Source organism: Bufo gargarizans, unplaced genomic scaffold (genome assembly GCF_014858855.1).
Source record: "Bufo gargarizans isolate SCDJY-AF-19 unplaced genomic scaffold, ASM1485885v1 original_scaffold_1600_pilon, whole genome shotgun sequence".
Classification (NCBI taxonomy): Eukaryota; Metazoa; Chordata; class Amphibia; order Anura; family Bufonidae; genus Bufo; species Bufo gargarizans.
The window spans coordinates 115,728-138,555 of NW_025334431.1; the positions used below are offsets into that span (position 1 = coordinate 115,728).

The 22,828-nt window shown below is 47.6% G+C and overlaps 1 protein-coding gene across 1 annotated transcript in view; it reads left to right on the forward strand.

The window, feature by feature from the left end:
• The window catches only part of LOC122923428, a 64,114-nt gene that overhangs the window by 29,891 nt on the left and 11,395 nt on the right, over nucleotides 1-22,828 (forward strand). Inside the window, exons 4-8 of the mRNA XM_044274239.1 lie at nucleotides 14,790-14,873; nucleotides 14,957-15,025; nucleotides 16,875-17,010; nucleotides 17,498-17,609; nucleotides 17,699-17,817. Coding sequence (XP_044130174.1) covers nucleotides 14,790-14,873; nucleotides 14,957-15,025; nucleotides 16,875-17,010; nucleotides 17,498-17,609; nucleotides 17,699-17,817 — 520 coding nt within the window. The remainder of the gene's footprint in view (nucleotides 1-14,789; nucleotides 14,874-14,956; nucleotides 15,026-16,874; nucleotides 17,011-17,497; nucleotides 17,610-17,698; nucleotides 17,818-22,828) is intronic.

Consider the following 22,828-nt stretch of genomic DNA (forward strand, 5'->3'; position numbering starts at 1 on the left):
GTAACTGCTTCTGATCCTGTCTGTTCCATGTATAGCCTGGCAGTGTAACTGCTTCTGATCCTGTCTGTCCCATGTATAGCCTGGCAGTGTAACTGCTTCTGATCCTGTCTGCTCCATGTATAGCCTGGCAGTGTAACTGCTTCTGATCCTGTCTGTTCCATGTATAGCCTGGCAGTGTAACTGCTTCTGATCCTGTCTGTTCCATGTATAGCCTGGCAGTGTAACTGCTTCTGATCCTGTCTGTTCCATGTATAGCCTGGCAGTGTAACTGCTTCTGATCCTGTCTGCTCCATGTCTAGCCTGGCAGTGCTCCACTGCTTCTGATCCTGTCTGTTCCATGTATAGCCTGGCAGTGTAACTGCTTCTGATCCTGTCTGTTCCATGTATAGCCTGGCAGTGTAACTGCTTCTGATCCTGTCTGTTCCTGTATAGCCTGGCAGTGTAACTGCTTCTGATCCTGTCTGTCCCATGTATAGCCTGGCAGTGTAACTGCTTCTGATCCTGTCTGCTCCATGTATAGCCTGGCAGTGTAACTGCTTCTGATCCTGTCTGTTCCATGTATAGCCTGGCAGTGTAACTGCTTTTGATCCTGTCTGCTCCATGTCTAGCCTGGCAGTGTAACTGCTTCTGATCCTGTCTGTCCCATGTATAGCCTGGCAGTGTAACTGCTTCTGATCCTGTCTGTTCCATGTATTGCCTGGCAGTGTAACTGCTTCTGATCCTGTCTGTTCCATGTATAGCCTGGCAGTGTAACTGCTTCTGATCCTGTCTGTTCCATGTATAGCCTGGCAGTGTAACTGCTTCTGATCCTGTCTGTCCCATGTCTAGCCTGGCAGTGTAACTGCTTCTGATCCTGTCTGTCCCATGTATAGCCTGGCAGTGTAACTGCTTCTGATCCTGTCTGTCCCATGTATAGCCTGGCAGTGTAACTGCTTCTGATCCTGTCTGTTCCATGTATAGCCTGGCAGTGTAACTGCTTCTGATCCTGTCTGCTCCATGTCTAGCCTGGCAGTGTAACTGCTTCTGATCCTGTCTGTTCCATGTATAGCCTGGCAGTGTAACTGCTTCTGATCCTGTCTGCTTCCATGTATAGCCTGGCAGTGTAACTGCTTCTGATCCTGTCTGCTCCATGTATAGCCTGGCAGTGTAACTGCTTCTGATCCTGTCTGCTCCATGTATAGCCTGGCAGTGTAACTGCTTCTGATCCTGTCTGTTCCATGTATAGCCTGGCAGTGTAACTGCTTCTGATCCTGTCTGCTCCATGTATAGCCTGGCAGTGTAACTGCTTCTGATCCTGTCTGTTCCATGTATAGCCTGGCAGTGTAACTGCTTCTGATCCTGTCTGCTCCATGTATAGCCTGGCAGTGTAACTGCTTCTGATCCTGTCTGTCCATGTATAGCCTGGCAGTGTAACTGCTTCTGATCCTGTCTGCTCCATGTATAGCCTGGCAGTGTAACTGCTTCTGATCCTGTCTGCTCCATGTATAGCCTGGCAGTGTAACTGCTTCTGATCCTGTCTGTTCCATGTATAGCCTGGCAGTGTAACTGCTTCTGATCCTGTCTGCTCCATGTATAGCCTGGCAGTGTAACTGCTTCTGATCCTGTCTGTCCATGTATAGCCTGGCAGTGTAACTGCTTCTGATCCTGTCTGCTCCATGTATAGCCTGGCAGTGTAACTGCTTCTGATCCTGTCTGCTCCATGTATAGCCTGGCAGTGTAACTGCTTCTGATCCTGTCTGTTCCATGTATAGCCTGGCAGTGTAACTGCTTCTGATCCTGTCTGCTCCATGTATAGCCTGGCAGTGTAACTGCTTCTGATCCTGTCTGCTCCATGTATAGCCTGGCAGTGTAACTGCTTCTGATCCTGTCTGTCTCCATGTATAGCCTGGCAGTGTAACTGCTTCTGATCCTGTCTGCTCCATGTATAGCCTGGCAGTGTAACTGCTTCTGATCCTGTCTGTCCATGTATAGCCTGGCAGTGTAACTGCTTCTGATCCTGTCTGCTCCCATGTATAGCCTGGCAGTGTAACTGCTTCTGATCCTGTCTGCTCCATGTATAGCCTGGCAGTGTAACTGCTTCTGATCCTGTCTGTCCCATGTATAGCCTGGCAGTGTAACTGCTTCTGATCCTGTCTGCTCCATGTATAGCCTGGCATTGTAACTGCTTCTGATCCTGTCTGTCTCCATGTCTAGCCTGGCAGTGTAACTGCTTCTGATCCTGTCTGCTCCATGTATAGCCTGGCAGTGTAACTGCTTCTGATCCTGTCTGCTCCATGTATAGCCTGGCAGTGTCACTGCTTCTGATCCTGTCTGTCCCATGTATAGCCTGGCAGTGTAACTGCTTCTGATCCTGTCTGCTCCATGTATAGCCTGGCAGTGTAACTGCTTCTGATCCTGTCTGCTCCATGTATAGCCTGGCAGTGTAACTGCTTCTGATCCTGTCTGCTCCATGTCTAGCCTGGCAGTGTACTGCTTCTGATCCTGTCTGCTCCATGTATAGCCTGGCAGTGTAACTGCTTCTGATCCTGTCTGCTCCATGTATAGCCTGGCAGTGTAACTGCTTCTGATCCTGTCTGCTCCATGTATAGCCTGGCAGTGTAACTGCTTCTGATCCTGTCTGCTCCCATGTATAGCCTGGCAGTGTAACTGCCTCTGATCCTGTCTGCTCCATAGCCTGGCAGTGTAACTGCTTCTGATCCTGTCTGCTTCCATGTATAGCCTGGCAGTGTAACTGCTTCTGATCCTGTCTGCTCCATGTATAGCCTGGCAGTGTAACTGCTTCTGATCCTGTCTGTCCCATGTATAGCCTGGCAGTGTAACTGCTTCTGATCCTGTCTGCTCCATGTATAGCCTGGCAGTGTAACTGCTTCTGATCCTGTCTGCTTCCATGTATAGCCTGGCAGTGTAACTGCTTCTGATCCTGTCTGTTCCATGTATAGCCTGGCAGTGTAACTGCTTCTGATCCTGTCTGCTCCATGTATAGCCTGGCAGTGTAACTGCTTCTGATCCTGTCTGCTCCATGTATAGCCTGGCAGTGTAACTGCTTCTGATCCTGTCTGTTCCATGTATAGCCTGGCAGTGTAACTGCTTCTGATCCTGTCTGTCTCCATGTATAGCCTGGCAGTGTAACTGCTTCTGATCCTGTCTGCTCCATGTATAGCCTGGCAGTGTAACTGCTTCTGATCCTGTCTGCTCCATGTCTAGCCTGGCAGTGTAACTGCTTCTGATCCTGTCTGCTCCATGTATAGCCTGGCAGTGTAACTGCTTCTGATCCTGTCTGTCCCATGTATAGCCTGGCAGTGTAACTGCTTCTGATCCTGTCTGCTCCATGTATAGCCTGGCAGTGTAACTGCTTCTGATCCTGTCTGCTCCATGTATAGCCTGGCAGTGTAACTGCTTCTGATCCTGTCTGTCCATGTATAGCCTGGCAGTGTAACTGCTTCTGATCCTGTCTGCTCCATGTATAGCCTGGCAGTGTAACTGCTTCTGATCCTGTCTGTCCATGTATAGCCTGGCAGTGTAACTGCTTCTGATCCTGTCTGTCCCATGTACTAGCCTGGCAGTGTAACTGCTTCTGATCCTGTCTGCTCCATGTATAGCCTGGCAGTGTAACTGCTTCTGATCCTGTCTGTTCCATGTATAGCCTGGCAGTGTAACTGCTTCTGATCCTGTCTGCTCCATGTATAGCCTGGCAGTGTAACTGCTTCTGATCCTGTCTGCTCCATGTATAGCCTGGCAGTGTAACTGCTTCTGATCCTGTCTGTCCCATGTATAGCCTGGCAGTGTAACTGCTTCTGATCCTGTCTGTTCCATGTATAGCCTGGCAGTGTAACTGCTTCTGATCCTGTCTGTCCATGTCTAGCCTGGCAGTGTAACTGCTTCTGATCCTGTCTGCTCCATGTATAGCCTGGCAGTGTAAACTGCTTCTGATCCTGTCTGTTCCATGTATAGCCTGGCAGTGTAACTGCTTCTGATCCTGTCTGTCCCATGTATAGCCTGGCAGTGTAACTGCTTCTGATCCTGTCTGCTCCATGTATAGCCTGGCAGTGTAACTGCTTCTGATCCTGTCTGCTCCATGTATAGCCTGGCAGTGTAACTGCTTCTGATCCTGTCTGTCCCATGTATAGCCTGGCAGTGTAACTGCTTCTGATCCTGTCTGCTCCATGTATAGCCTGGCAGTGTAACTGCTTCTGATCCTGTCTGTCCCATGTATAGCCTGGCAGTGTAACTGCTTCTGATCCTGTCTGCTCCATGTATAGCCTGGCAGTGTAACTGCTTCTGATCCTGTCTGTTCCATGTATAGCCTGGCAGTGTAACTGCTTCTGATCCTGTCTGTCCATGTATAGCCTGGCAGTGTAACTGCTTCTGATCCTGTCTGCTCCATGTATAGCCTGGCAGTGTAACTGCTTCTGATCCTGTCTGTCCATGTATAGCCTGGCAGTGTACTGCTTCTGATCCTGTCTGTCCCATGTAAGCACTGGCAGTGTAACTGGCTTCTGATCCTGTCTGCCTCCATGTATAGCCTGGCAGTGTAACTGCTTCTGATCCTGTCTGTTCCATGTATAGCCTGGCAGTGTAACTGCTTCTGATCCTGTCTGCTCCATGTATAGCCTGGCAGTGTAACTGCTTCTGATCCTGTCCTGCTCCATGTATAGCCTGGCAGTGTAACTGCTTGTCTGATCCTGTCTGTCCCATGTATAGCCTGGCAGTGTAACTGCTTCTGATCCTGTCTGCTTTCCATGTATAGCCTGGCAGTGTAACTGCTTCTGATCCTGTCTGTCTCCATGTATAGCCTGGCAGTGTAACTGCTTCTGATCCTGTCTGCTCCATGTATAGCCTGGCAGTGTAACTGCTTCTGATCCTGTCTGTTCCATGTATAGCCTGGCAGTGTAACTGCTTCTGATCCTGTCTGTCCATGTATAGCCGTGGCAGTGTAACTGCTTCTGATCTGTCTGTCCCATGTAATAGCCTGGCAGTGTAACTGCTTCTGATCCTGTCGCTCCATGTATAGCCTGGCAGTGTAACTGCTTCTGATCCTGTCTGTCCCATGTATAGCCTGGCAGTGTAACTGCTTCTGATCCTGTCTGTTCCATGTATAGCCTGGCAGTGTAACTGCTTCTGATCCTGTCTGTCCATGTATAGCCTGGCAGTGTAACTGCTTCTGATCCTGTCTGCTCCATGTATAGCCTGGCAGTGTAACTGCTTCTGATCCTGTCTGTCCATGTATAGCCTGGCAGTGTAACTGCTTCTGATCCTGTCTGTCCATGTATAGCCTGGCAGTGTAACTGCTTCTGATCCTGTCTGTCCATGTATAGCCTGGCAGTGTAACTGCTTCTGATCCTGTCTGCTCCATGTATAGCCTGGCAGTGTAACTGCTTCTGATCCTGTCTGTTCCATGTATAGCCTGGCAGTGTAACTGCTTCTGATCCTGTCTGTCCCATGTATAGCCTGGCAGTGTAACTGCTTCTGATCCTGTCTGTTCCATGTATAGCCTGGCAGTGTAACTGCTTCTGATCCTGTCTGTCCCATGTATAGCCTGGCAGTGTAACTGCTTCTGATCCTGTCTGTCCATGTATAGCCTGGCAGTGTAACTGCTTCTGATCCTGTCTGTCCCATGTAGAGCCTGGCAGTGTAACTGCTTCTGATCCTGTCTGCTCCATGTATAGCCTGGCAGTGTAACTGCTTCTGATCTGTCTGCTCCATGTATAGCCTGGCAGTGTAACTGCTTCTGATCCTGTCCTGTCTGCCATGTATAGCCTGGCAGTGTAACTGCTTCTGATCCTGTCTGCTCCATGTATGCCTGGCAGTGTAACTGCTTCTGATCTGTCTGTTCCATGTATAGCCTGGCAGTGTAACTGCTTCTGATCCTGTCTGTCCCATGTATAGCCTGGCAGTGTAACTGCTTCTGATCCTTCTGTCGCCATGTATAGCCTGGCAGTGTAACTGCTTCTGATCCTGTCTGTCCCATGTATAGCCTGGCAGTGTAACTGCTTCTGATCCTGTCTGTCCATGTATAGCCTGGCAGTGTAACTGCTTCTGATCCTGTCTGCTCCATGTATAGCCTGGCAGTGTAACTGCTTCTGATCCTGTCTGCTCCATGTATAGCCTGGCAGTGCTAACTGCTTCTGATCCTGTCTGTTCCATGTATAGCCTGCAGTGTAACTGCTTCTGATCCTGTCTGCTCCATGTATAGCCTGGCAGTGTAACTGCTTCTGATCCTGTCTGCTCCCATGTATAGCCTGGCAGTGTAACTGCTTCTGATCCTGTCTGCTCCATGTATAGCCTGGCAGTGTAACTGCTTCTGATCCTGTCTGCTCCATGTATAGCCTGGCAGTGTAACTGCTTCTGATCCTGTCTGTCCATGTATAGCCTGGCAGTGTAACCTGCTTCTGATCCTGTCTGCTCCATGTATAGCCTGGCAGTGTAACTGCTTCTGATCCTGTCTGCTCCATGTATAGCCTGGCAGTGTAACTGCTTCTGATCCTGTCTGCTCCCATGTATAGCCTGGCAGTGTAACTGCTTCTGATCCTGTCTGCTCCATGTATAGCCTGGCAGTGTAACTGCTTCTGATCCTGTCTGCTCCATGTATAGCCTGGCAGTGTAACTGCTTCTGATCCTGTCTGCTCCATGTATAGCCTGGCAGTGTAACTGCTTCTGATCCTGTCTGTCTCCATGTATAGCCTGGCAGTGTAACTGCTTCTGATCCTGTCTGTCCCATGTATAGCCTGGCAGTGTAACTGCCTTCTGATCCTGTCTGCTCCATGTATAGCCTGGCAGTGTAACTGCTTCTGATCCTGTCTGTCCATGTATAGCCTGGCAGTGTAACTGCCTCTGATCCTGTCTGCTCCATGTATAGCCTGGCAGTGCTCACTGCTTCTGATCCTGTCTGCTCCATGTATAGCCTGGCAGTGTAACTGCTTCTGATCCTGTCTGCTCCATGTATAGCCTGGCAGTGTAACTGCTTCTGATCCTGTCTGCTCCATGTATAGCCTGGCAGTGTAACTGCTTCTGATCCTGTCTGCTCCATGTCTAGCCTGGCAGTGTAACTGCTTCTGATCCTGTCTGCTCCATGTCTAGCCTGGCAGTGCTCACTGCTTCTGATCCTGTCTGTTCCATGTATAGCCTGGCAGTGTAACTGCTTCTGATCCTGTCTGCTCCATGTCTAGCCTGGCAGTGTAACTGCTTCTGATCCTGTCTGCTCCATGTATAGCCTGGCAGTGTAACTGCTTCTGATCCTGTCTGCTCCATGTATAGCCTGGCAGTGTAACTGCTTCTGATCCTGTCTGCTCCATGTATAGCCTGGCAGTGTAACTGCTTCTGATCCTGTCTGCTCCATGTATAGCCTGGCAGTGTAACTGCTTCTGATCCTGTCTGCTCCCATGTATAGCCTGGCAGTGTAACTGCTTCTGATCCTGTCTGCTCCATGTATAGCCTGGCAGTGTAACTGCTTCTGATCCTGTCTGCTCCATGTATAGCCTGGCAGTGTAACTGCTTCTGATCCTGTCTGTCCATGTATAGCCTGGCAGTGTAACTGCTTCTGATCCTGTCTGCTCCATGTATAGCCTGGCAGTGTAACTGCTTCTGATCCTGTCTGCTCCATGTATAGCCTGGCAGTGTAACTGCTTCTGATCCTGTCTGCTCCATGTATAGCCTGGCAGTGTAACTGCTTCTGATCCTGTCTGTCCATGTATAGCCTGGCAGTGTAACTGCTTCTGATCCTGTCTGCTCCATGTATAGCCTGGCAGTGTAACTGCTTCTGATCCTGTCTGCTCCATGTATAGCCTGGCAGTGTAACTGCTTCTGATCCTGTCTGTCCCATGTATAGCCTGGCAGTGTAACTGCTTCTGATCCTGTCTGCTCCATGTCTAGCCTGGCTGTGCTCCACTGCTTCTGATCCTGTCTGTCCCATGTATAGCCTGGCAGTGTAACTGCTTCTGATCCTGTCTGTCCATGTATAGCCTGGCAGTGTAACTGCTTCTGATCCCTGTCTGTTCCATGTATAGCCTGGCAGTGTAACTGCTTCTGATCCTGTCTGCTCCATGTATAGCCTGGCAGTGTAACTGCTTCTGATCCTGTCTGCTCCATGTCTAGCCTGGCTGTGCTCCACTGCTTCTGATCCTGTCTGTCCCATGTATAGCCTGGCAGTGTAACTGCTTCTGATCCTGTCTGTTCCATGTATAGCCTGGCAGTGTAACTGCTTCTGATCCCGTCTGTTCCATGTATAGCCTGGCAGTGTAACTGCTTCTGATCCTGTCTGCTCCATGTATAGCCTGGCAGTGTAACTGCTTCTGATCCTGTCTGCTCCATGTATAGCCTGGCAGTGTAACTGCTTCTGATCCTGTCCTGTCCCATGTATAGCCTGGCAGTGTAACTGCTTCTGATCCTGTCTGCTCCATGTATAGCCTGGCAGTGTAACTGCTTCTGATCCTGTCTGCTCCATGTATAGCCTGGCAGTGTAACTGCTTCTGATCCTGTCTGCTCCATGTATAGCCTGGCAGTGTAACTGCTTCTGATCCTGTCTGCTCCATGTATAGCCTGGCAGTGTAACTGCTTCTGATCCTGTCTGTTCCATGTATAGCCTGGCAGTGTAACTGCTTCTGATCCTGTCTGTCCCATGTATAGCCTGGCAGTGTAACTGCTTCTGATCCTGTCTGCTCCATGTATAGCCTGGCAGTGTAACTGCTTCTGATCCTGTCTGTCCCATGTATAGCCTGGCAGTGTAACTGCTTCTGATCCTGTCTGCTCCATGTATAGCCTGGCAGTGTAACTGCTTCTGATCCTGTCTGCTCCATGTCTAGCCTGGCAGTGCTCCACTGCTTCTGATCCTGTCTGTCCCATGTATAGCCTGGCAGTGTAACTGCTTCTGATCCTGTCTGTTCCATGTATAGCCTGGCAGTGTAACTGCTTCTGATCCTGTCTGTCCCATGTATAGCCTGGCAGTGTAACTGCTTCTGATCCTGTCTGTTCCATGTATAGCCTGGCAGTGTAACTGCTTCTGATCCTGTCTGTCCCATGTATAGCCTGGCAGTGTAACTGCTTCTGATCCTGTCTGCTCCATGTATAGCCTGGCAGTGTAACTGCTTCTGATCCCGTCTGTTCCATGTATAGCCTGGCAGTGTAACTGCTTCTTATCCTGTCTGTTCCATGTATAGCCTGGCAGTGTAACTGCTTCTGATCCTGTCTGTTCCATGTATAGCCTGGCAGTGTAACTGCTTCTGATCCTGTCTGCTCCATGTATAGCCTGGCAGTGTAACTGCTTCTGATCCTGTCTGCTCCATGTATAGCCTGGCAGTGTAACTGCTTCTGATCCTGTCTGTCCCATGTATAGCCTGGCAGTGTAACTGCTTCTGATCCTGTCTGCTCCATGTATAGCCTGGCAGTGTAACTGCTTCTGATCCTGTCTGTCCCATGTATAGCCTGGCAGTGTAACTGCCTCTGATCCTGTCTGCTCCATGTATAGCCTGGCAGTGCTCCACTGCTTCTGATCCTGTCTGCTCCATGTATAGCCTGGCAGTGTAACTGCTTCTGATCCTGTCTGTCCCATGTATAGCCTGGCAGTGTAACTGCTTCTGATTCTGTCTGCTCCATGTATAGCCTGGCAGTGCTCCACTGCTTCTGATCCTGTCTGTTCCATGTATAGCCTGGCAGTGTAACTGCTTCTGATCCTGTCTGCTCCATGTATAGCCTGGCAGTGTAACTGCTTCTGATCCTGTCTGCTCCATGTCTAGCCTGGCAGTGTAACTGCTTCTGATCCTGTCTGCTCCATGTCTAGCCTGGCAGTGTAACTGCTTCTGATCCTGTCTGCTCCATGTATAGCCTGGCAGTGTAACTGCTTCTGATCCTGTCTGCTCCATGTATAGCCTGGCAGTGTAACTGCTTCTGATCCTGTCTGCTCCATGTATAGCCTGGCAGTGTAACTGCTTCTGATCCTGTCTGCTCCATGTCTAGCCTGGCAGTGTAACTGCTTCTGATCCTGTCTGCTCCATGTCTAGCCTGGCAGTGTAACTGCTTCTGATCCTGTCTGTCCCATGTATAGACTGGCAGTGTAACTGCTTCTGATCCTGTCTGTCCCATGTATAGCCTGGCAGTGTAACTGCTTCTGATCCTGTCTGCTCCATGTCTAGCCTGGCAGTGCTCTACTGCTTCTGATCCTGTCTGCTCCATGTCTAGCCTGGCAGTGCTCCACTGCTTCTGATCCTGTCCTGTGTCTATGTCCTGCCTTCGTGAGAGCGCTCCTGGGTTCTCCGGATGGAGGACATCTAGTCTGTGTGCAGCTCTGCCAGAGACCGCCATGTGTCTTTCTGCATGGGGTCCAGGCATCTGCTTGTGTGCTGATCCATGTCGTGAGTTTGGTTGGGTTCCAGTCCTATTGTCTGTGGTTGTCGTCCGGTAGCGGCCAAGTGTACCGGAAACTCTATGGAGGTTCGACCAGTGAGCCCTCGGCCCAGTTCATCCCCACCACCAGGGGCTCTGTGAAGAATGGGGCTCACTGGTTCTCCGCCCTCTGGGTTTTGCCTCTGGTCTGCCGTGAACTTACTTCTGTGGTAGAGCTACGAATATTACCTAACCTGCTCTTCAGTGAGGTCGTGTTCTTTTATTACATGTGTAATAAAGTATACAAAAGCAATAAATAAACACTCGCGCTGCCGTCTGGATACAATGGAGTAGGAGGTGAGCCCACACAAATGAACCGTGTGTGCGCCACGTCGCTGCAGGGTTCTACTGTGGGGTAAATTGCCAAAAATACCCACAGAATAGGAGAAGACCTAATGTTAAAAAAGCACAGGGGGAGAACCCGCGCTGACTAGATTCCTACCTATAAGGATACTGATACTGTCATATTATAAGTAGCATGTCATCACATTTAGTTACTAGTGGCTGTTCTAATACCTCTGTTTTCGTTGGTTCTTATGGCACTTATTAGGTAAATTCACGTATTCTATGGAGAGTACATGCAGCAATTGTAACCAGTGAGTAGTATTGGTGCGGTCTGTTGTGGGCGTGCTGGACACTTACTGTTATGTGCCCAGCTCGGCCCGTTTCTGGAAGTCCGCTGTTGGTGATGATCCTGCTGCTTTATCTATCTGGTCCTGTCTTCAGCTTGCCTTGTATTGCGTGCGCAGCGCCGGCCGGTAGCTTGCGCGCGCGCAGAGCAGCCGTGTTAGGTTCGTCGTCCTGGAAACCTGTAGTGTGAGGTCACACCCGAAGCTATGGAAGCCTCTAGGGTCCACAAATCCACCGACGCGTTTCGGAATAGACGTATTCCTTCCTCAGCCACTAGTAACTAAATGTGATGACATGCTACATATAATATGACAGTATCAGTATCCTTATAGGTAGGAATCTAGTCAGCGCGGGTTCTCCCTCTGTGCTTTTTTAACATGTGTAATAAAGTATTCTGTTGGTCCCTGGTCTGTATCTGCCTGTGTCCTGTGTGCCTGAAGTCCGGGAGGCATGCTCGGGTCTCCAGAACATGACAGGTAGTAGTAGTAATAGTAGTATTGGTGGTGGTGGTAGTAGTAGTAATAGTAGCAGTAATAGTGGTAGTAGTGTTAGTAGTAATAATAGTAGTAGTATTGGTGGTAGTAGTAATAGTGGTAGCAGAAGTGCAGTGTGAATGTGGAAAAGGTGGGTGGGAGTGGTAGTAGTGGTGGTAGTATTAATAGTAGTAGTGATAGTAGTAGTAGCAGCAGTACAGTGTGGATGGGGAAAGGGTATGGATGTAGTGGCATGTGGTCACAATAGAACTGGTAGTAGTAATATGGTAGTTGTAGTAGTGATGGTAGAAGTCGTGGTAGTATCACTAGTAGCAGTGAGAGTAGGAGTAGTAGTAGTAGAAGTAATAGTAGTGGTAGTAGTAGTAGCAGCTGCAGATGTGAAAGGGTAGGGTAATAAGAGGCACGTGGCCACGGTAGTAGCGGCAGCAGAAGCCGCACAGCATGGAAACTATTTCATGGTAGAATATTTGTATGTTCCCTAAACAAAGGATCTGACCATGTTGTCTGCAATGCTCCAAGTCTCCTGACTCATGGTGGTATTAGGGCCTCCTCCACCTCGTCCAACTCCAAACAGCAGAAGCCTCTCTTTATTAGCAAAGCCCGGGTGTCACCCGTACAACCTAAACATAGCCATGAGCCAACAAGGATGAGACATTTGGTTCAGCAAAGAGGGACATATCGTATATCTGGACGCAATGAGGATTCTCCTGGCGGAAAACCAGCAGAGGAAGTCCTTGTCCAGATACATGATGTCCCCTCTGTAGCCATCTAGCTTCTCTACCAAATATTGCACCCTAGATATATCCACATATAAGGCAGTAGGTGGCTATCTATGGGTAGTAGTAGTAGTAGTGGTAGTAGTATTAGTAGTTGTAATAGTAGTGTGAGTAGTAGTAGGGGTAGTAGTGGTGGTGGGAGTAGTAGTGGTAGTATTAGTGTGGGTAGTAGTGGTGGTGGTGGTAGTAGTGGTATTAGTAGTAGTACTAGCAGTGGTGGTAGTAGTAGTGATAGAAGTAGTAATGGTAGTAGTAGTGGTAGTAGTAGTACTACTAGTTGTAGTAGTAGTACTATTAATGGCAGTTGTGGTAGTAGCAGCAGTACTAACAGTGGTAGCAATAGTAGTGGTGGTAGTAGTAGTGATAGGAGTAGTAGTGGTGGTGGTAATATTAGTGGTAGTAGTTGTTTCAATAGTAGTGTGAGTAGTGGCAGTGGTAGTAGTAGTAGGGGTAGTAGTAGTGCTAGTGATAACAGTAGTAGTAGTTCTAGTAGTGATAACAGTACTAGCAGTAGTAGAGGTAGTAGTAGTTCTAGTAGTGGTGGTGGTAATATTAGTGGTAGTAGTTGTTGCAATAGTAGTGTGAGTAGTGGCAGTGGTAGTAGTAGTAGGGGTAGTAGTAGTGCTAGTGATAACAGTAGTAATAGTTCTAGTAGTGATAACAGTAGTAGCAGTAGTAGAGGTAGTAGTAGTTCTAGTAGTGGTGGTGGTAGTGATAGTTGTAGTAGTGGTGGTAGTATTAGTAGTAGTAGCAGCAGTAGTAGTGGTAGTAGTAATGGTAGTAGTAGAATTAGTAGGGGTAGTCCCTCCCTATCACATATTCTCTCCCTATCATCTGTTTTCTCCCTACAATCTTCCGATACTGCCCCTACCACAGTATATCCGTGGCTTATGTCTTCAGACAGAGCCACTGAACAACATCCTTCCAGGTTGCAAATTCATAGCAGACTTCCTGTCAGAGTCATGTGACCATCCGTCGTCTTCCCTCATGGTTTTGCCCGCCATCCTGGACAGTAAAATGGTGCTTTGTAATATTTTACACAATCTGTCTAAAACAGATTTGTCCAAAGAAAACCTTTGGATTTGTTTGTTGGATGACTTTTTGAGAAATTTGTACATCCTTAATAAATACACTGTGACAGACTGAACCGTCACTGGGGCTGCTGGAGAGACCTGAAGGGTAGGAGGCCTGAGGGGTAGCCTCCTACATGGAGACCCCTCCCCCCTCTGCTCATTATTCTACAAAGGGAGAAATGGGTAGTTTCTGCCTGTGAGTGATTACGTTATCCTATTGTGTTGGTTAATTGTATCACAGGTGGGTGCTGTCTGCCTGTGAGTAATTACGTTATCCCATTGTGTTGGTTAATTGTATCACAGGTGGGTGCTGTCTGCCTGTGAGTAATTACGTTATCCCATTGTGTTGGTTAATTGTATCACAGGTGGGTGCTGTCTGCCTGTGAGTAATTACGTTATCCCATTGTGTTGGTTAATTGTATCACAGGTGGGTGCTGTCTGCCTGTGAGTAATTACGTTATCCCATTGTGTTGGTTAATTGTATCACAGGTGGGTGCTGTCTGCCTGTGAGTGATTACGTTATCCCATTGTGTTGGTTAATTGTATCACAGGCGGGTGCTGTCTGCCTGTGAGTGATTACGTTATCCCATTGTGTTGGTTAATTGTATCACAGGTGGGTGCTGTCTGCCTGTGAGTGATTACGTTATCCCATTGTGTTGGTTAATTGTATCACAGGTGGGTGCTGTCTGCCTGTGAGTGATTACGTTATCCCATTGTATTGGTTAATTGTATCACAGGTGGGTGCTGTCTGCCTGTGAGTGATTACGTCATCCCATTGTGTTGGTTAATTGTATCACAGTTGGGTGTTGTCTGCCTGTAACTGCATGTGATTGGTTTATGTAAAAACTGTCTGTCTTCCACAAGGTCCCCATGGGGAGTGTCCCTTGCTGGAAGACCTGCATAAAAGGCTGGCATGTAGCCTCATTAAAGTGTCCTGTTCTACACTTCATGAAGTCTGGGCTCATGTTTGGGGGATTGGAGAACTACACTCTGGGGATTGCTATAATCATTATTCTCTCCAGAGTATAATCCCTAGCCCTTGTAAGAGCTGTACTAGGGTGGGTAGAAGACGACGAAATCCCAACCAAGCTACAGCAGTTCGTGGGGTCAGCAGTGCTTATGGTGTCGGGCGGAGTGCTTGGAGCCCTTAGGAAGCACTAGGAGCATCCATCAACGGAGACACCCAGTCGGGGTGCTAGGGGATCCATTACATACACTATATATATATGTGTCTCTCCTGCAGGTAGGTGTCTCATTCCTGCAGTGGTGAGCAGAGTCTACTGTACAATGAGACCTCCCCTGTCATCAAAACACTGATCTCTGCACCAGTCCAGCTAGATGGGTTCTGGGGGTATTGAAGTTCTCACCCAGTAGTTGCCCGCATTTCTAGGGCTCACTTGCTGCGATCCACTTTGTCTAATGTCTTTGTTCTGCTATTGTAGAGTCAGATCGTGTACCCAGATGGTGGGTGTGGTGACACAACCATGTTGGTGGATCTTCACTCATCCTCCTCAGCCCCGGGAAAGGTAACATGGACCTCCCTCCAAATCAAGTTTGTTGTATGACTCGGGACATGGTGTCCCAATATAACTGTCCATATTGTTTGTAGACTATTGAATGGCACATCCGGACAGAGGAGCGTGGAGAAACCTACAATCCATATGACATTTCTGGGCAGGTGAGACTTCTGCAGAGGTGAGGTCTACTCCAGCCTCAGACTATACTAAGTGCCTTGCAAAAGTATTCACCCCCTTGACTTTTTTCGTGTTTTGGTGCCTCACTACCTGGAATTAACATGGATTGTTTGAGGATTTGCATCTTGTAATGTACAGAACCTGCCGACAACTTTAAAAATGTTTTTTCTTTTTATTATTTATTGTGAAGCAAACAACAAATAGGACAAAATAACAGAAAAAGTCAATGTGCAGAACTGTTCACCCCCCTAAAGTCAGTACTTTGTAGAGCCGCCTTTTGCGGCAATCACAGCTCCAAGTCACTTTGGATAAGTCTCTATGAGCAGTCGCCACATCTGACCACTGGGATTTGTGCCCGTTCCTCCTTGCAGAACTGCTCCGGCTCCTTCAGGTTGGATGTTTGCGCTTGTGAACAGTGATCTTTATGTCTGACCACAGATCTTCTATTGGACTGAGATCTGGGCTGTGACTCGGCCGTTCCATCACATTTACATGTCTCCCCTTAAACCCCTCAAGTGTTGCTTTAGCCGTGTATTTGGGGTCATTGTCCTGCTGGAAGGTGAACCTCCGTCCTAGCCTCAGATCACGCACAGAGTGGGCAGGTTCTGCTCGACTATCCCTGTATTTAGCCCCGTCCATCTATCCCTCAGCTCGGACCAGTTTCCCAGTCCCGTCTCCCCAGTATGATGCTGCCACCACCATGTCTTACTGTGGGGATGGTGTTCTTTGGGTGATGTGATGTGTTGGGTTTGCTCCAGACATAGCGTTTTCTTTTATGGCCAAAAAGTTCAGTTTTAGTCTCCTCAGACCAGAGCCCCTTCCTCCATACATTTTGGAGTCTACCACAGGCCTTTCCACAACCTCACAACGCGCCTTTCTGTCTTTAGCTGACAGTAATGGCTTCTTCTGGCCACTCTGCCATAAAGCCCAACTCTATGGAGCGTACGGCTTATTGTCGTCCTATGTACAGATCCTCCAGTCTCTGCTGTGGAACTCTGCAGCTCCTCCAGGGTTACCTTAGGTCTCTGTGCTGCCTCTCTGATTAATGCCCTCCTTGCCTGGTCCATCAGTTTTGGTGGGCAGCCGTCTCTTGGCAGGTTTGCTGTTGTGCCATGTTCTTTCCATTTGGTTATGATAGATTTGATGGCGCTCCTGGGGATCATCAAAGATTTGGATATCTTTTATAACCTAACCCTGACTTGTACTTCTCCACAACATTGTCCCTTACTTGTTTGGAGAGCTCCTCGGTCTTCATGGCAGTGTTTGGTTAGTGATGCCTCTTGCTTAGGTGCTGCAGCCTCTGGTGTGTATATGTAATGACAGATCATGTGACACTTAGATTGCACACAGGTGACATCATGTCACTAATCATGTGACTTCTGAAGGTAATTGTTTGCACCAGAGCTTTTTATGAGCTTCCTTACAAAGGGGGGTGAATACATACGCACAGGACAATTTTCTGATTTCTATTTTTAAACAATAGTTTTATTAATATATTTTTCTCATTTCACTTCACCGACTTAGACGATTGTGTTCTGATCCATCACATAGAATTCAGATTGACAAAACATTGAACTTAAGGCTGTAATGTAACAAAATACGAAAAAAGTCAAGGGGGTGAATACTTTTGCAAGGCACTGTACATGATAACCAATAGAAATGCCTGCTGCCTCAAGGCTTGCACTGGCTTTGTCCCTGTAGTTGAGGACATGTCATGGGCTAGAGGAATGTGACGCATAGTTGTGGGCTCCTGGGGTTGTTGAGGGTCACATTTAGACCACCAGTGGCCACCATTGCCTGCAGCCTGTTCTCTATTCTGCTTCATCTTTCTAGACAGGAGGCTGGTGCACAATGCAGAGTCCGCAGCTCTGTAGAGTCGGGGACCTGAAGGGGAAGCATGGACTGCTGGTTCCAGGAAACAAGGTGTTGGTGACAGACCCCAACCTGCCCCTGGCCGGAGATGTCACAGGTACCTCTATAGTGAAGGTAGCAGTGGTGCCAAAGCAACCGGTCACCTCTTCCATTGTACACGGGCAGATCGCAGACATGGAGGCCCATCATGACTTCAGGGCATCGCGTCGCTTCACAGCAGAAGGATCCAGAGTGATTTCATATAGAAAACCTAAGCGGCATAAGACTGAACTTCCCCTTTAAATCAGCACTCCGTCCTCAGAATAAACGAGTGAGGGGCCACGTAGGCCATTATCATGGACTGGTCCCGAATGACTTCATGTATCCTACTCCAGTCACCTCCAGAGCTGCTGTCAGCATTCTGCTGTTGCATCATAAGACAGCAGAATGAGTGCCGCTCTGGATGTGACTAGAGTATAAGACACGGATCACTACGAGTAAGTAAAGAGTAACTGGTCGGGATATTAGAGGTGGACATCTTCCAGTAGAAGTGGACTGATGATGATGGTCATAATGATGATGGTTCTGTCTTGTGTTGTCACTAGTAATAGGAAGGAGCCTGACGGTCACATTGGACTCCCTGGAGCTGTCGTCTCCCATCCTTCCTGACGTCCCCATCACATCTCTGTATTTGCAGCGGATGACATCATTTAATAGGTGCTGTGATGTCACAAGGGGGGAGGGGTCAGTTACTAATTCTGACCTAAGCACCCTGTACAGCTCTGACATACCACATCTCCTTCCAGATCAGCCTTCCGTGAAGCCTTGTCTCTGATCCTGAACGTCACCCCCTGGAAAGTTACATTTTTACCTGACAGTAAGGACAGCGTTACAGTGTGTCAGCGCGTGGGCTTCTTCATCATAGGTAATGTGATTGGAGGTAACTCCTGACACCAAAACACATTGGGGGACAGTTATAAAGAGCCTGCACTGGCGGTGGATCCGCTGCAGTTATGTACAGGCGCCGGCCTCCATATAACTTTGGTGGCTCCACCGCTGCTTCCAAGCTGTCCTACATTTAGACCATTTTCTGCACCTAAAACAGGCGCCCCACACCACGCCCACACCACGCCCCCGTCCATGCCCACACCGCGCCCCCTTCCACATCCACACCACGTCACGCCACGCCCCTTACATGTCCCTTACATGCCCTAACCACGCCCACGCCACGCCCCCTTCCACGCCCCTTACATGTCCCTTCCATGCCCACACCACACCCACACCACGCCCACTTTTTCAGACCTGGTGTGAGCAGGGAAAAGTTGCAGATTCCTTTTCTCCGCAACCTGCCCCAGAAATACTGCTAATATAGGCGTATTTCTGTTTAATAAATGACCCCCTTATCCAGAAATAATCACAGTCTGTGACCTCCACAAGATCAGCACACTCCTCTCCTGAAATCCTCTGTGCTGCTGGGGACCCTGCTCCTTCCACTATGTAACTATTAGTCTCTCTTCTTTCAAATTTCACTCCGTCCGCATCTTCTCTCCCACCATCCTCCAAGTAGCCGTCCTCTACCCTCCACCAGGTCCTGCCACTGCCTTTCTTGGCCACTTCAACCCCTGGCCCCTACATCTCTGCTGACATCCCCACCATCATCATGGGCATCTTCAACATCCCTATTGACACGTTTGGCTGCCTCCAACCTCCTATGTCTCACTTCTTTCTTTGGCCTCGCAAGGTGGTCCTCCACAGCCACCCACAGAGATGGACACACTAGACCTTGTCCTCACCGGCCTCTGCTCCCCGTCTAATCTCCCCTCATCCCCTCTCTGACCACAATCTTCTTACTTTCTCATCTACTCTCTCCATCTGCCCCTCCAGTCCATAAACTGGCCCACCCTGGTAGAAATCTCAAACATCTCTCCATTCGCACTCTCTGGCTCTCACCACATATCTTCCATGCATGACACTGACCCAGCCGCTGCTTTCTACAACACCACCATTGCTTCAGCTCTGGACTCCCCCTCACACACACCAGAACCCGGCAAATCAATCGACAACCCTGGCCGACTCACCTGACAATCTGAGACAAGCTGCAGAACGACACTAGAAGAAAACCCACTCCGAGGAAGACTTCACCTCATACAAACAAGCTGTCCTCAACTTCCAGTCTGCACTCGCCTCTTCTACACAAGACGACTTCACTACTCTCATGTCATCTCTTTCCCCCCAAACAAATGTTAAATACTTTTACCTCTTACTCCATCCCACGGTGACTCCTCTCACACCCCTCATCTCAGCCAAAGATTTTGTCTTCAAACATAAAATTGACAAAATCTGAGAAGGCTTCATCCAACAACCCCCCCCCCCCTACACAACTACTCAGTGCTCTTCCCACACAACCCAGTTTACCACCATCAATGAGGAAAAGCATCCACCTGCTCCAGATCACACCTCGCCACCTGTGCCCTTGACCGATCGCACCTCGTCCCTAACCTCACCGCTATAGTTATCCCTGCCCTATCCCATCTCTATAACCTGTCACTAACCACTGGTGTCTTCCCTTTCTCTATTAAACATGCCACCATCACACCCATAATGTCTCTTGCACATGGCCGTATGCCCCCCGAGACATACGATCCGTGAGCTGTCCATATGTCCCGGAGCGGCATTGATTGTAGTGTATATACAGTATACTGTCCTCTGTAGTGTATATACACAGTATACCGTCCTCTGTAGTGTATATATACAGTATACTGTCTTCTGTAGTGTATATACAGTATACTGTCCTCTGTAGTATATATACAGTATACAGTCCTCTGTAGTATATATATATATATATAGTATACTGCCCTCTGTAGTGTATATATACAGTATACTGTCCTCTGTAGTGTATATACGGTATACTGTCCTCTGAAGTATGTATACAGTATACTGTCCTCTGTAGTATATATACGGTATACTGTCCTCTGTAGTATATATATAGTATACTGTCCTCTGTAGTATATGTTGGTAAGGCTGATTAGTCAGCCTGCATTTGTGGGAGGGGCGGAGGCTCTTCATATACAAGCCACAGCCTCACTCACAGGTGTGTGTTTTCAGGTGCCCCACTAACCTCCGACTCCCTACAACCACGCTGAATCGGATTTTGGACAAGGTCCAGCATTTTCTCACGGTAGAAGATTCAGATAGTAGGTCGGTCTTCACGTCTCAAGTGTAAAAACAATTCTCAGGGGCGCACAGTAGAACAAAGCGCGGATAGCTGTTGTCTGGGTAACTATTCAAGGATTCTCTTCCTATCTACATGGTTCTTTTTGGCCCTCATTCCTGCATAGTCTAGGCAGTTAGGCTTTGGTCCCACGATCTCCTGACGCTAGGGCATTGCCAGTACTCGCACTAGAACCAAACTTACAAGTTTCAGTTGGTTTTTATGATCCATTTCACAACGTATTCTCGGTCCTCCATTCCGCTTTTGTGCAGTATCCGCAATATTGAGCATCATGTCTCTGGCCTTGTCATCCACAAGATGGGTTGTAGGTTTCCTACTGGTCTTGCCTCACATACCCCGAATTTTCGCTCTAGATCCCGGATGCCTTGCAGTTGGCTTGGGGATTAGTTTGTACATGCCATTCAAATTCCTCTTCTACCCTACTTGGCTTGGTTTTTGCCCACTTATAGGCCTACCCACGATCATGGCTTAGGGCACACAACAAGCCATTTAGTGAGGTCAGCTAAGACACGCCTAGCTGGGTTAGGTTGTTCCCCGTTGTTTTCTCCCTAGGGTTCTTCGGATACCTCTTGGCCGTAGCCATGACCACAAGTTGGTAAGGCTGATTAGTCAGCCTGCATTTGTGGGAGGGGCGGAGGCTCTTCATATACGAGCCACACCCTCACTCACAGGTGTGTGTTTTCAGGTGCCCCACCCTCCCTCCCTCCCTTATCTTCTCATTTCCACAGGGTATGCCCACTTATAGGCCTACCCACGATCATGGCTTAGGGCACACAACAAGCCATTTAGTGAGGTCAGCTAAGACACGCCTAGCTGGGTTAGGTTGTTCCCGTTGTTTTCTCCCTAGGGTTTTCCGGATACCTCTTGGCCATAGCCATGACCACAAATACAGTATACTGTCCTCTGTAATGTATATATACAGTATACTGTCCTCTGTAGTATATATACAGTATACTGTCCACTGTAGTGTATATACAGTATACTGTCCTCTGTAGTGTATATATACGGTATACTGTCCTCTGTAGTACATATATAGTATACTGTCCTCTGTAGTATATATACAGTATACTGTCCTCTGTAGTGTATATATACAGTATACTGTCCTCTGTAGTATATATATACAGTATACTGTCCTCTGTAGTGTATATATACAGTATAGTGTCCTCTGTAGTATATATACAGTATACTGTCCTCTGTAGTATATATACAGTATAATGTCCTCTGTAGTGTATATACAGTATACTGTCCTCTGTAGTATATATACAGTATAATGTCCTCTGTAGTGTATATACAGTATACTGTCCTCTGTAGTATATATATACAGTATACTGTCCTCTGTAGTGTATATACACAGTATACTGTCCTCTGTAGTATATATACAGTATAATGTCCTCTGTAGTGTATATATATATATATATATATATACAGTATACTGTCCTCTGTAGTGTATATACAGTGTACTGTCCTCTGTAGTATATATATATACAGTATACTGTCCTCTGTAGTGTATATACAGTATACTGCCCTCTGTAGTGTATATACACAGTATACTGTCCTCTGTAGTGTATATACAGTATACTGTCCTCTGTAGTATATATACACAGTATACTGTTCTCTGTAGTGTATATACAGTATACTATCCTCTGTAGTGTATATACAGTATACTATCCTCTGTAGTGTATATACAGTATACTGTCCTCTGTAGTATATATATATATATACAGTATACTGTCCTCTGTAGTGTATATACAGTATACTGCCCTCTGTAGTGTATATACACAGTATACTGTCCTCTGTAGTGTATATACAGTATACTGTCCTCTGTAGTATATATATACACAGTATACTGTCCTCTGTAGTGTATATACAGTATACTATCCTCTGTAGTGTATATACAGTATACAGTCCTCTGTAGTATATATATACAGTATACAGTCCTCTGTAGTATATATATACAGTATACTGTCCTCTGTAGTGTATATACAGTATACTGCCCTCTGTAGTATATATACAGTGTACTGTCCTCTGTAGTATATATATATATATATATATATATACAGTATACTGTCCTCTGTAGTGTATATACACAGTATACTGTCCTCTGTAGTGTATATACAGTATACTGTCCTCTGTAGTATATATATACAGTATACTGTCCTCTGTAGTGTATATACAGTATACTGTCCTCTGTAGTATATATATACACAGTATACTGTCCTCTGTAGTGTATATACAGTATACTGTCCTCTGTAGTATATATACAGTATACTGTCCTCTGTAGTATATATACAGTATACTGCCCTCTGTAGTATATATACAGTGTACTGTCCTCTGTACTATATATACAGTATACTGTCCTCTTCAGTGTTAATTGCTTTACACAGTTTAGTGTCATCTGCGAAAATGTATACTTTACTGTGCAAGCCTTCTACAAGATCATTAATAAATATATTAGAGAATAGGGCCCAATACTGACCCCTGAGGTACCCTACTAGTGACAGTGACCCCTCCAATACTGACCCCTGAGGTGCCCCACTAGTGACGGTGACCCCTCCAGTACTGACCCCTGAGGTACCCCACTAGTGACAGTGACCCCTCCAGTACTGACCCCTGAGGTACCCCACTAGTGACAGTGACCCCTCCAGTACTGACCCCTGAGGTACCCCACTAGTGACAGTGACCCCTCCAGTACTGACCTCTGAGG